The 15,368-nt window shown below is 36.5% G+C and overlaps 1 protein-coding gene across 4 annotated transcripts in view; it reads right to left on the reverse strand.

The window, feature by feature from the left end:
- TRIO (trio Rho guanine nucleotide exchange factor) overlaps positions 1 to 15,368 on the reverse strand; it is a 505,121-nt gene that overhangs the window by 285,972 nt on the left and 203,781 nt on the right. For all 4 annotated transcript variants that reach the window (XM_027868779.1, XM_027868780.1, XM_027868781.1 and 1 more), the window contains exon 4: positions 7,747 to 7,861. In XM_027868779.1, the coding sequence (XP_027724580.1) occupies positions 7,747 to 7,861 (115 nt within the window). The remainder of the gene's footprint in view (positions 1 to 7,746; positions 7,862 to 15,368) is intronic.

Here is a 15,368-nt window from a genome sequence, read left to right on the forward strand (position 1 = left end):
GAAGGAAGGAAGGAAGGAAGGAAGGAAGGAAGGAAGGAAGGAAGGAAGGAAGGAAGGAAGGAAGGAAAACAATGACTGGTTATTGATATGGAAGTCAAATCAAAACCAACTGTCCCTGTCCAAAGAGATCATCAACTAATTAGGAAAAAGGTAAAATTATACATCAGAAGAAAATATAACAATGAGACGACACTATATACAACAGTTTAAACCTGACCTGTTCTAATGATCTATTGATGCTCTCAAAGGAGAGGGAGAGAAGACATACTGCACTGCAAGTCACTAAATGACCTTGGAGGTCTCTTCCAGCACTAAATCTATGTTATGAAATCAGTTGTTCCCAACTTGTGAATAATAAATAAACTGCAAGGAGTTCATCTTCTTAAATAACTCAATATAATAAAATGAGCTAATCTGCCTTCCACAGGCTGAATCAATTTCCCACAAATATGTTTTTACCATTTTTTCAAATGTATATAGATGCTATTGTGAGTAATAAATTACAAATTCATTTAGAAACCAACCAATCAACCAACCAAAAAAAATTCTTGGCTGAGAGAACTGAAAATAATAATCCAAATGAGGTTTTATCAGTGTCCTCTGAAATCATCTATCAAGAATCATCAAAATTTATTTTAACAAATAAACATAACCTTTTCCTGTGTCTCTTAAGGGGGAAAACAAAAGCGTTCTCTTAAGGGGAAAAGACTGTAGAACTCTTGGCACATATGGATGGTCTTTAAAAATAATTGTTATTAAAATATTTAACTCTAAAACAATAGAAATTCTAGTCTGCAACGTTATTTCCCTGATTCAAGATGGAAAAAGCATCTCTCTTACCAACTTTTCAAGATTTCCCCTACTTTCTGTGCCATATTTCTTTTACTCTCCTTGTTAAGATTCTATGGTAAAACAGTCAGATATTCAAAATCTTCAAGAAAAAAGTTTAGGAGCAAGCAATTCACACACCCACCATTTTTCAAGATTTACTTTGATCAATGAGCAACATCTTTGCTTGATGGCTGGCTTGCAGAAGGGAAGGGAATAAGCATTTATAGAGCACCTACTACATGCCAGGTACTATGCTATGCACTCTACAAATATTACTTCATTTAAGCCTCACAACAACCCTGGAGGTAGGTGCTGTTATTATTTCCACATTACAGCTGAGGAAATTGAGACAAAGAGGTTTACTTGTAGTTTATGTAAGTATCAGACACAGATAGATATAAAGATATCATACAAGGTGTTATAGTCAGAATAGATATATTTTTAAAAAAGCTGACTTTCTGCTTAAAATTCCCTTTAATCTAGGCTGGAAAGAAGTGCATATGACTTAGGGTCCCTTGTTAACAGCCTAAGGTGCTATATTCTAGAGAAGGCTATTCCATAGTTAAGGGACAATTCTAATCCTCACTATTACATAGTCTGCTCACTAAAAACAGCTTGTGTGGTCAAATGGTGTTGAAGCCAGATCATTAGCTAGGTAATGATTGTAAAGTACTTTGAAAATACCAAAGCACTATGTGAATGCCAATGTTAATTTTAGGTTTTCACCTAATTTGAACCACTGCTTTACTGTGACAATGGAGAAATCATCTGACAGCTAGCCTTAGGCAATCAACTTTGGAAACAGGCCTAAATTTAAATCTTTGTAAAACTAAATGCTACACCTAAGTGTGGATTTTCTGCTTAATTACATGTTTAAAATTATCTTCTCTGTGCCCTTTACCACAGAATGCTAAAAAATAATACATTAACATTGTAACATGTATATGCGTATATACATACACAGACATAAACCCCAACCCACTTGTTCCTTATTTTGATTTATAAACATGATGAATCTTTTACATTGTAAGGTTGTTTTTTTTTTAAGGTTAGAGTTCATATTATACCTATATTCCTATGTGGATGACAAAATGAGTTAAGAATGAGTTCTTATCAGCATGTTTGTTGTAGTGTGGCAGCTGAGTCATACCTGGTCAGATTCAATGAAGCAGAGGATTTGCATGACTGAAGGAAATTTGGCAGGAGTTACCATATTACCCCCTTTCAAAGTTCCCTAAATAATTGATTCCATTTAAAACTGGTTGATACTCATGTAACTCATTCTCACATCATCATTTCCTTCCACTTCCAGTCTATTCTCTGTTAAGAAATTTCAATCCAAGTAACCATATAAATGGAAACATATTGTGCTTCATTGCCTAATTTGCATAAAATATAGAGCATTTAGACATGTTAAAGTTAACCGGGCCCATCAAAACCAATTAATCTGAGTCTTATCAAGTTTTAATGGGGCTCAGCATGCTAGTTCTCATTTAAATATTTACTTTAGGTTTACATAGGTCAAAGTACAGAAATCTATCAGGCTACATAATAATGTGCTACTAATTCTATGATGTACTATAGAATGCTATTGCTACTGAAGTACTTAACTCTCTGCAACAACTGTATCTGTGTCCATATACCAAATAAATGCCATCAGAAAACCTGCAGCCATCTGTTTTATTAGTTGCCTTATGGTTCCCCGTAATTTAAATATTAATCTTCATTAGATCAAGATAGATTTTATTATAGACAGTCTTTCTCTTAACACAATCTACACAACACTACAAAGCTTTTCCACTTGAAAAAGGCTTAGAAGGAATCCTAAATAATTCCAGGCTGTATAGCACAATACTTGGAAAACAATAGATAGAAGATTATCTGGAATAGCCAAGTGCTTTGTACTCTCTAAAGAAGGTTTAACTATTCATCCTCTCCACCAATCAAGCAGTTACTACCCAGTTGCTTCAAAAATAGTAGCTTAACAGTGCTAACTGTGCATCTCTCTCCTAATCCATTTATTTTTTCCAAGTAGAAAATGAGGTGCTATTTAAAGAGTAATGAATTACAGGCATGTAAGAGGCCGGTTTGTATTTATAGGCACCTAATCAACATGCACAATTCCTAGCAAGAGAGTGGTTACATGCCAGACATTCATACAAAGGTCCTTAGTTCAAGATATGTGCTATACGACACACATCTGCTTTTGCCAATTGTTTCCAAGGGCACTTTGCCCACAGTCCTTCCTTTCCTTTAAGATAAATGGAATCCCAATTTAATATTAATGTTCTCACTCAATGTAGTTTTCCTCTTCTTTTTTTAAAATAGTTTTCTAAAGAAACAGAAGCTTGACTTTACTAGGCACAGAGCCGATGAAAGTGATTTCCTGTTTAAAAAGTGAGGGATGAAACTAAAATCTTCAATCTACTATAACTGTGACCTTAAGTAAGAGGGGAAGCACCATGTCAGAATAGATTACTTATGAAGCCACCTGTAAATTATCCTTGAGAAAAGTAAAATATTCCAGAATACATTTGGCACAGAGTATACTGGAGAGTTAAATATTCAGGCAAGGGAAAACTCAATCAAAGACTAGAAAAGTACCAGAACGAATATTATTAGAGTTGTTGCTGTAACCCTACAGACAGAAAACTGAATAACATCTTCAATGGCAAATAAAAAGACTTGTCCAGCTATTTGTTTCCCCAGAAGATTCATACCGGCATTTCACTGTGAGTTTTACTACTTCATCTGTTAGCAACAAAGGGAAGCAGGTGAGGGGAACAGAAAATCAAGTAGAATAAGACAGAGATGACAGCCCCCCTGAATAGTCTTCTATTCTGTTCAGACTGAATCTAGTGAACTGTGGCCAGCTCTGTGTCTGTCATTTTAAAGAGAAACATCAATAAACTGGACTATATTCAGTAGGATGACCAGGATGAAGAGGAATCTAGAAATCATGTCATTTGAAGAATAGCGTTTAAACTAGAGAAGAGAATGAAAAAGAGGAAAACAAAGACATAGGATCATAGACTTAGAACTGGAAGGTACCAACTCTCTTATTTTATAAATAAGGAAATTAGGGCCCAGAGAAGTTAAACGATTTGCCTAAGTTCACATAGGTTGGAAGTCAAATAGGCAAAATTCAAACCAAGATCTTCTAACTCCAAATCTTACCCTTTTTCAACAGTGTAACATGTGAAAGCTGTCATGTAGAAGAGAGACTTGTGCTTTGTTCCAGAAAGTATAACAAGACTCAATGGACAGAAATGACAAAGCAAAGATTGACTAGCACCTGTCGGGATGTTGTAGAGAGGACTTCCTACAGTGGGAAGGAGGTTGGATTAGAGAAACCGTTTATAAGATCCCCTTCAACTCCAAGATTCTACAATTGTGTGGAATCATATAAAGCAGAAAAACTAAAGGAACAGGAGAAAATGATGGCCATTTCCCAAAGGGGTTAGATCTCTACTGATGATCTGATGAAATGATGAACACATAAAACCTAGCATGGTAAGTTGAGCCACAAAGTTTCAATATTTTATCTATGAAAATGGTATCAATGGATAGGCTATACAAAGGTACACTTGTCACTGGGCATTCTTATTTGTCCTAAATTTATCTCTTTCAAGCTTGAAGGAATACCTCCATATTCTAGTATACCAGAATTGGATAAACAAAACATGTTCCATTTATCATTACCCTTTATGATCTTAAGAGACCTTGATCATGTCTCCTAAGAATAATAATCTTTTTCATTTTTCCTCATATGCACAGATATGATAACTGAATCCATAAGAGCTGATGAGATCATCAAGTGAAATAGTTTAAAGAAAAAAACAGAGAAGAAGTCCCAGGTCAGAGCCCTGGAGGTTATCTGTGGTTGGTAGTTACAAACCAAATGAAAATCCAGCAAAGGAGAGAAAGATTAATCAGACAGGGAGGAGGAGAACCAGGAGAAAGCTATGTCACAAAAACCTAGAAAGAAGAGAACGTCAAAAAGAACAGGAAAGGGACAGCTAGGTGGCGTAGTGGATAGAGAACCAGCCCTGAAGTCAGGAGGACCTGAGTTCAAACCCAGCCTCAAACCAAACACCTGACACTTACTAGCTGTGTGACCCTGGGCAAGTCACTTAACCCCAATTGTCTAAAAAAAAAAAAACAAAACCAAAAAACAGGATGATTGACAATATCAAAGATAGCAGTAAGATTTAAAAAAAGAATGAGGATTGAGAATAAGCCATTAAATCTGGCAATTATGAAATCACCGGCAACTTTGAAGAGAACAATTTCAGTTAAAATGATGAGTTAAGAAGCTCAGAAGCAGAGAGTTAAGAACCATGTGAAAGGAAAAAAAAGTGAAGACACCTATTATAGATAACTTTCTCAAGGAGATGAGCCACAAAAGGCCGGAGAGGCATGGGATGATAGTGGAGGGAATAGACAGATCAATCAAGTGAGGATTTTTTTGAGGATGGGGCAAACATAGGAGTGTCTGTAGGTAGTAGAGAAGGAGCCAGTAAGCAGGAAGAGATTAAAGATTAGTGAGTAAGTAAGGATCATGATGTACCTGCAGAGAGGCTTGCCTTGAGAAGAACAGCTACCTCTTCATGTGAGACAGGGGTAAAAAAGAGACAGTATTGGAAGGCATCTGAGTGATGTGAGCTGAGGGGGAGGGAAGAAGAAGCTCTCATGAATTACCTAAATTTTTTCCTCTCTTTTGTTAGCTCTCCTATAAATTAACTTAAAAAACATATACCAAGAGTAAAAATAAATGGATCCTTCACAAAGATAGTATCTTTTACGAAGTTAGGCTCTCTTAATACCTCTCACCAAGACTGCTGGGTGACCTATGGGGAAAAGAGGTTGTTTATTTTTTCTAAACATCAGCATTCATACCCCACCCCCCAAATAAGCTGTCAGAAATTTTGAGGAGTAATTGATGGTTAAATGGAAATTCATACTTTAGATGTTTTGCTTATTGCCCAGGTATAGATATATAGGGTGGTAACAGCTTCTACACATATAATGCTTTGGATTAACTAAATACTTTTATGACACGGTCAGTGACAGAAAGGAGTAGAGAATGGTGTTTGTGGTTGTAAATGTTTAGTCTCGATCTGTGACTTCATCAGAGTGAAAACTCCCTCCACCAATGCAGATTGTAACCTGTTCTACAATTTATTATAGTCTTAAGAAGATAGCTTAGGGGGCACTTGAGGGGCAGTGGTCACAAAGCTAGGATTTATTTATTTATTTATTTTTAAGGCAATTGGGGTTAAGTGACTTGCCCAGGGTCACACAGCTCTTAAGTGTCAAGTGTTTGCTCTGAGGCCGGATCTGAACTCAGGTCCTCCTGACTTCAGGATCGGTGCTCTATCCACTGTGCCATCTAGCTGTCCCCAAAGTTAGTATATATTGAAGGCAGATCTTGAACCTACCTCTTCCCGAACCCAAGGCTATTCTTCTAGCCAATGTGCTATACGTACATCCTTTATGTGTTTGTGTTTATGACAGTAAATTAACTTTTGATTATTGTCCCACTTGTACCCTAATAAATGGGATATGTAGATAAGCAACATGTGACTATCTCCCAATGGACCACTTTGCAATATGGTTAAATCAGTACACAGTGTGTCACCAGGATACTCCACTTCCCTCTAATCTGATGTATGTTAATAAAGCAACAAGAAATATATCAGAAACATCAACTAGAAAAATTAAGGAAATCATCATGAATTTGAGTATAAATGGCTGCTGGGGACCAATCATTTATCCAAAAACATTAGTTAGGTTCTTATTACATAAAGACCTTTTTTGCTAGGCACAAGGAAAGACATAAAGATGACAAAGATACAGACTGTACTCTCAAGTAATTTATAATCTATTGCAAAGAGAAAACATATACAAATTAGCACAAAACCAAATATTGTTGGATAAATCTGTTAAAAAAATTATGAAAAAGTTCTATGACAAGTTCATGAAGTGTTTGTTGGGCAGGGGGTGGGGGGAGACAGGAAGAGATTACTTTCAACTGGAGAGGACCAGGGAAAGTTTCATATGAAGCTGATAATAAAGGATAGACAGGATTTTAACAGGTACAACTGGGAGCCTGGAGTGAGGGATGGAGAAGAAGGTATTTAAAGTATAAGAATGGCATGACCAAAGATGCAAAAGTAAGAAAATGTAACTGTGTTGGGGTGGGTAAGCAAGTTTGATTCCAATGTAAAGTACACGAAGAGGAGATAAGACAAAAAAAAGCTGAAGCCAGATTGTGAAGGTTTTGAAAACTAGGCTAATAATAATAGCAGTTCACATTTCTCTAAGAGAGCTTTCAGGTTTACAAAGCACTTTCCCCACTATATAGCCTTGTGTGAGGTAGGTGGCACAAGTAGTATAATTCTCACTTTATATATGAGGGAAAACTATGACTGAGTGAATTTCCAAAGATCACATTACTAATAATATATGTGAGAACCAATGGGGAGTCATTGAAGGTTTTCAAAGAGTCCAGGAGTGATGTATTTGGAGCATTCATTAGGAAGACTAATCTAGTTGCAATTTGTAGGATAACTCTGGAAGAGGGAGCAGCTGAAGACAGACAGACCAGGTAATAAGTGACTGCAATAGTTCAGGCAATAGGCGATGAGAACCTGAATTGGGGTTAAGGTTTTTGGGAATAAAAAGACAAGAGTGATGAAAGAGATATTTTGGAGAACCAAATAATAAGATGCAGAGACTGAATCGATATGGGAAGTGACAAGAAGACATTAAGGATGAGACATTAAGGATGACACACTCCTAGGTGACTGGGAAAATGATGGCACCATCAAAAGCTACGTCCTAGTCAGATTAAGTACATTACCAGAATGTTTTACCTTTTACAAATTACAAGAGACAAAAATCACAACTTACCTAGGAATACAGGCTAGGTATGAAATGAGTCTTCTCAGATCCTCTTGTCGTATTCTATCATGATTGCTGCGAGCTGGAAAGGTTAAAATAGGACCTCCACGTTTATCTCTACCACCTGAAAAACAAACATTCAGAAAACACTTAGAAAACACACAGAAGGCAATAATAGCAAACCAAAAGAAAACATGACTCTGCTTTTGGATTTTTTTTTTTAAAGACTTCATTTCCATCCAAAGGAATGATACAAGACATCCTGTGAAAAGCTCATTTTAATCAAAAGCAGCAGTCAGGTACAGCAATGCCAACAGCCAAGAGTCCTTGTTTTATCGTAGGCATGCCAAGGCTATTTCTAATCTCTTGGCAGCTCATCGAATGAAAAATGTCAGTCGGTCACCACACAGCCCTGCATACCATTCACAGTATGTTGCTACGTGAACTGTCTTTTCAATGTGTTTTGTTCTTAATGAATTTTCATTTTGGAAGAAAAAAAGTTTAATGTGTATATGTACAGAATAAATTCACCTTCAGTAGCATTTAAATTCTCCCTTTTCTACCAAAATAAAAATCTGCTTCTAGCCCTGAAAGAAAAAGGATGGAAAACAACTATCCCTGCAGGTGCTGCAACCGATGCTGATGGCCCTGAAAAATGTGTGAAATAGCTGGCATTTATCTAGAGCTTTAAGGTTTGCAGAGCTTCTTACATATATCAGCTCATTTGAGCCGCAACACCCCCCTGAGGGAAGTCCTTAAAGTATTATTCAGGTGTTATAGACAAGAGATCTGAAACTTAGGAGAGATGGATAAATGCAGAGAGGAATATATATATATACATATATGTATGTGTGTGTATATATATATTATACACACACACACACACACACACACACACACACACATATATATATATGACATCATCCATGCACTCAAGGTGCTTACAATCTAGTTGGAGAAATGAGTAACAATGCAAGGCAGTATATGATGAACCTTAATCAGTGACACAGGGAATGCTCTGTAAGTTCAGGAAAAGGAAACTTACCTCTGGATGGGGATGTTCAAGAAAAGTTTCATCATAAAGGAAGAAAGGCTAAAATTGGGCTTTCCAAAATAGGTAGGATTTGGATAGGTAACAGTTGGAAAGAAACTCCACAAACCACATTCAGGGGAATGCTTAGAACCTAAGTTATTGTTGATGTTCAGTTGTTTCAGTTGTGTCCAACTCTTTGTGATCCCATTCAGGGTTTTCTTGGCAAAGATACTGGAGTGGTTTGCTCTTTCCTTCTCCAGCTCATTTTACAGATGAGGACACTGAAGCAAACAGTGTTAAGTGACTTGCCCAGGGTCACACAGCTAGTAAGTGTCTGAGGCCAGATTTCAACTCAGGTCTTCCTGACTCAAGGCCTGGCATTCTACTCACTGAGCCACCTAGCTGCTCCCAGCACATTAAGTAAATGCTTAATAAATGATGGTTGATTGCATTGTCAAAAGACTACAGATTTAGAATGGGAAAGGATCTCATGAAGCCATCTAGCTCAGACCTCCCATTTTTCAGATTAGGGAACTGAGATCTAGAGTTCTAGAAGAATTGATATTTGGATCCAAGTCCTCTGACTCAAAATTCATTATTTTTCCTTCCACTGCACCATTTGCCTTTACTTTACTAAGAATTCTTTGAAAGGATTCAACATCCTCTCATATGATTGTTTTATTTGAAGACTTCATACCGATGGCAGCCTTCTCCAGTTTTAACTATCTTTTTTTACCACAACATCTGATCAGCAAGAATTAGAGATCAAGTCAATATGCTCATTGCTCTCTACTACCACTACCAAGCCCTCATTCTGTCACCCTAATTCAACAACTAACTTCTGCTTCATGCCATCTGACTATACACACTCTCTCCAAATCCTCATAATTTACCCACCACCTAGAAATTCTCACAACTTTCTCCAAATTTTGACACCAAGCTTTAATGTCCCTTTATCAGTTCCTCTTCCCTATCATCCTTAGAGAGTGTGATATCCAAACTGAAGACTCTTCTAACATGTCTTTGAAATTCGGAACTCCCATCTTCATTCTACTTCAGCCAACATATTCCCCAACACAACTTAGATTTCGGTATCATCCAGAACGACCTTACCTCCAAGTTCTTCAACTCTGCAATGTCCCTCAGCAATTTTCTTGCTGTCTTTCTACTTCTCCCACTTCCTTCCCTTACCAGTTTTTGCCTTTATTTGTATCCCCATCCTTTAATACCATCCCTGGCACGTAACAAGTGCTAAATAAATGCTTATTGACTTGACAGGACTGCCACCTACAGCCCCTCAATTTCTCCTTTTTCCTCCCAGTCTATCAATGCCATTCTGGCCCCCTCTACCTTACTATTAACCCTATGATCAGCCATTACATTGGTGCTTTTTTCCTTTACTTTTAACATCCCTCCTCCCAGTGCTTAAAATGGGATATTTCTATTACCTACCTACTCTGCCCTTGTTTCACAGAAGATAAATGCTACTAAGGAATTTCCTAAAACCATGCTGGGGATGTCCACTACAAATGTATGCTTATCTAACCTCAATCTGGCCCTCGTTGCTTGACAATCATTTTGATCATCTCTTATTATCACATTTCCAACAGTGATTTGGACAATCTCTTATCCCTTCTAGTCCCCAATTACACTCCCTCCCATTTCATTCTCAGCAGATGACCTCACTTCCTATTATTAATGAAAAGATTGATATGGTCCCAATACATTTTCAATATCTCCCTCCACTTTGTCATCCTGAAGACTGAAAACATGTTAAGGTCTCTTTTATCTCAAAACCATTCTCAAACTAATATCCTCTTGCTCCTCTTTACTAGCAAACTTCTAGCCGTAATAGTCTGCACGTATTGTCTCTGCTTCCTCATTACCTGCTCACTCCCCAATTATTTTGTATTTAGCTTCTATGCCAGCCTCTTATGAAAAGTGACCATAATGACTTTACAGGGACCCCAAGCAGTTGTGGCACTAACGCTACTTAAGGCCCCCAGGTAGCTCAGAGCACAGGCCCAAAGATAAAACTTTCCCAGAGACCTAAAAAAAGATAGGGAAACATGAATACAAATGCAGACATACAGGAAAATCACCCAGTTAACCCCATAACAGAAAGTCATGAGAGGTTTCCTCTGCTTTTCCAGCTCTCCTTCCCTTTAATAGTTAGTTCATAATATTATAGGTTATTATTAATAGTAGGTCATAATATTAGGATTTTGGTATATATGTGTGAACAATAGCTCAAAAGTGAGCTCCATACAACTAATCAGTTGTCAAATCCTAATGACTCTATCCCCACAATATCTCTCATGTAGCTTTTTTTGTGGTGGCAAAGAACTGGAAACTGAGGGGATGCCCATCATTTGAGTAATGGCTGAAAAAGTTATAGTATACGAATATAATGGAATACTATTGTGCCATAAGAAATGTTGAAAGGGATGGTTTCAAAAAAATCTGAGAAGACTTGTATGAAATGATGCAAAGTGAAGTAAGCAGAACTAGAACAATTTTTACACTAACGGCAATATTATAAAGATAATCTACTTTGAAAGATTTAGTAACTGATTGATACAATGACCATTCACAGATCCAAAGCACTGATGAAAAAACATACTATCTATATCTAGATAGAGAACTGATGGACTCAGAGTGCAAACTGAAACATATTTACTTCTCTTTATTATTATTATTATTATTATTAGACATGGCCAATATAAGACTGTTTTGCAATGATTACCCATATTTGTAATGGGTTTTGTTTTTAATTAATTAAATTAAATGGAATTAATTTGGAATTAAAAATATATCACTTGCATGCACTTCCTAATGTTCATTATAACTCAAACCCCTCCTCATTCACAAAGTCATCTCTTCCAGTTTAGACTTTCTTTTCAGTCTTCTTCCCTTCAGTCTATCCCTTCTCTAATTCATCCTTTCTCCAAACTATTGCACAACAATTTTCCTATTGTATTACTCTCATTATGTTACTTCAAATTTAAATATATTGAATGGCTCCCCAGTCCCTATCAAACATAAATTCCTGACTGTGCCATTTAAGACATCCCATAATCTGGCTCAATCTCATTTTTTCCCTAGCATTTATAGAATCAGAGTATCAAAGAAGAAAGGGACCCTATAGACCATCTAGTCCAACCCACACCTGAACAAGCATCCATCTATAAAACCCCAGAAAGTAGTTATGAAACCTTTACTTGAAAAACTCTTTTGCAGAGGAACCCAATACCTCCTGGGATTGCTCATTTCATTTTTGCAAAGCTTTTTAAAGAAGTTTTTCCTGACAGCAAACTTCTGCCTCTGCAATGTCTACCCACTGCTCCTAGAAAAAGTCTTATCCCTTTTTCATTTGACAGTTCTTTAAAAGTATTCATGTTTCCCAGCATTTTCATTTCTCCAGTGTAAATATCCCAAATTCTTTCAATTTATCCTCAAGTCTTTCAAGAACTTGGTTACTTTCCTCTGGAAACTTCTCCCACTTAGCAGTGTGCTTCCCAAAATGTGATGTTCAGAGCTGAATACAGCATGAAAGATATGTTCTAACCAGAAGAGAGTACAGCTGAGCTCTTACCTCCCTTGTTAGACACTGGGATTTTATTTTTGCCTTCAATATCACACTGTTGTCTAATATTACAATCCCATTAGAGCTCTCAGATCACATCTGAATAAACCAGTAAATTTGATTTTTCTGAACCCAAGAATAAGGATTTACATTTACACTAATACACCAATGAACTGGTGATCTAACAATGAAGCTATTCCCTCCAATGATGCAGACCACTCCTCTAACATTCAGGTCACAGTCCACTCTCAGCTTATCATATCTGACTTTTGACTATGCTCTCCTATCATATAAAACAAGAGGTACATCCAATGTGCTATGAGTCTTCCTCTAGATCTCTTGATGGGTACCCACAGGCAGTCCATCTGTTAGCCTTTTTCTCACTCAATAATACCATCTTTTTTCCTGTTATATATCTCTTTCTAGTCTTTCAATGAGGATGACAATTGTCAGATACAGCTGAAAAAGAACTGAATGTCAAGCGAGATAGCCATTTGTGGAATCCCAGCTGTGCTGCAGACTAGCTGTGTGACTATCACTGAACTTTTTAGAGCTTCAATTTTTTTTATCTATTAAATGTAGCTAATCACACTTACACTATTCATCATATAGGATTGTGTAGAATAAGATATAACCCTAGACATGGGCAATATATTGATTTCTTTTGCTGGGCTTTATGCATTTTTTTTTTTTACAAGGGAGGTTTCCACTCAAACTCTTCCCTTAGACCATGAGCTCCTGAGAAAAGGTACTGTCCTTGTATCCTCAGCACTCAGCAGAGGGCCAGCACATTGGAGGCCCTTAATAAATGTTTGTTGACTGAATGACATAATAATAGTTAATATTTATTTAGCACTTTAGGGTTTGCAAAATGCTTTACATCTATTATTATATTAATTTATTTTAAAAAATACACAGAACAAAAAAGTGCAGAAAAGGACACAGTACTGTTGCCATATTTAAAAATTATATATAGAAATGTATATATGCATATGTATGTGTGTGTATATATATACACACACACATACATCTTAAACATGAGATATAAGAAAAGATCACAATTTCTTATATAATACTCTATTCTTCGCTTATTGGAATGTTTGTTCTTGGTGGATGACTTATCACCACAAAAAGGAGAATTATAATTATTTTGTAAAAATGATAACTGTTATCAGTGACCAAAAAACAAAGGAGACACATTCTTTAAGTTTTTTATGCTAGTTAATCCATTTTTGAGTAGGAAATGAATAACATTAATAATAATAATATTAAATTAATAATGACTTTTACAGAAATTCTGAATAAGAGAAAATATAAGAGTTATTCATAATGCATGCCTGGAGAGTGGGCAGAATATAAACACATGCATTTCTTAAAATATTTGCAAGTATGTATTTAGCTAGTGATCCATATCAGCTGTAGGCAAATTATGGCATGAGGGCCAAACCTGTCCATGACTTATTTTTGCATGGCCCAGGAGCAAAGAATGTCTTTTACCTTTTTTAAATGCAATAAAATTTTATTTTAATATGCAAAAACCATTCTTAGCTTGGGCTATACAAAAGCAGGATGTTGCTAGGATTTGACCCATCACCATAATTTGCTGTCCCACGATCTACATAATCTTTATCCTATGACAGAAAGTCCATAGGCCATTGGAGGAATCTAACCACATTTCTATTTAAATATCTGCTTACCGTGAAAACAAAAGACTAAAAAAAGTGGTGCTAAAAGCAAAGACTGCTCAAAGAATCTACCCAGAGAAACAAATAGTTGTCAAGAACTGGTTTCATCATACACCCAAAGGCAACAAGAAACAGCACCACAAGATACTTGCAGCTGCTCACAAACAGAATAAACAGACCACCATGAAGATAACTGCGGTTTATGTATCAACAATGGTTGCAATGGGTGAAGAAATAGAAAAGTTCTCTGAAGAAACTGGCAAGATACGCCAAACAAAGTCAACATACACTTCGATTTTCTGTAACTGCAATGCAAATGTATGTTGAGGGGTAGAGAGGAAAAATGGAAAACTATGCTGGAAAATATGGTTTGGGACCAAGAAATGAAAGTAGTTAAAGGTTTATAGGCCAGTTATGTCTATAAAATGTGAATATTTTCTTAAAGAAAAGAGTTGGAAGGTGTTAGACTTGGCAAAGACTGCCTGACATTCCAAAAACAAAATTGGCTGTAACTAATAGGATTTTTGAGTTGAAAAGTACCTTAGAAATCATCTATTTATTTTTGTAAAGGGAAAATGAGGCTCAGAGATGTTAATTAATTTGCCCAAACTTTCACAGGTGCTAGAAAGTTGAAGTGTTTGGGTTCAAGTCAATGTCTTCAGACTCCAAATATAACGTTCATTCCACTAAAACATCTGATGACTTAAATACAGACATTACAGTCGTTTCAAAATCAGCTGCCTGACTACAGTTAGACCAGTGAACGATTAAAGCAAAGGTCAAAGTAAATAGCAAATTGGAAGAAAACAGAAAAATGAAAAAGAGACACTTCATGCAATTATAGTACTCTACCTTGACCTGTGTTCAACAGTCAGCTGACTTAAAGAAATCATTTGCAGAAGTAATTGGTGGAGGTAACAGAGATAAAGATTTAGGATTTGATGTAAGCAAACACTTTAACTGGAAGAACACTTTACATGACAGCCACAATAAACGTAAAGGGCAACAACCCTGAAAGACTTTAGAAATCTGATCAATGCAGTGATGACTAACCATGACTTTGGAATACTAATAGCATGTCTCCCACCTCTGGGAAGAGAGGAGGCATGCTGAGGGAGGGAGCAAGGCTCATGTTTTATCCAGACAAGACAAATGTGTTTATTTGTTTTGTTTGCTATATATATTTATTAAGAGGAAGGGTTCCCTTGGTGGGGTGGGGGTGGGGGTAGCAGAAAATCACTGGAAAGTGACATTGATGTTTTTAAAAAAAAAAAGTAGCAACACACACACACACACACACACACACACACACACACACACACACACA

Source organism: Vombatus ursinus, unplaced genomic scaffold (genome assembly GCF_900497805.2).
Source record: "Vombatus ursinus unplaced genomic scaffold, bare-nosed wombat genome assembly UNPS02014791.1, whole genome shotgun sequence".
Classification (NCBI taxonomy): domain Eukaryota; kingdom Metazoa; phylum Chordata; class Mammalia; order Diprotodontia; family Vombatidae; genus Vombatus; species Vombatus ursinus.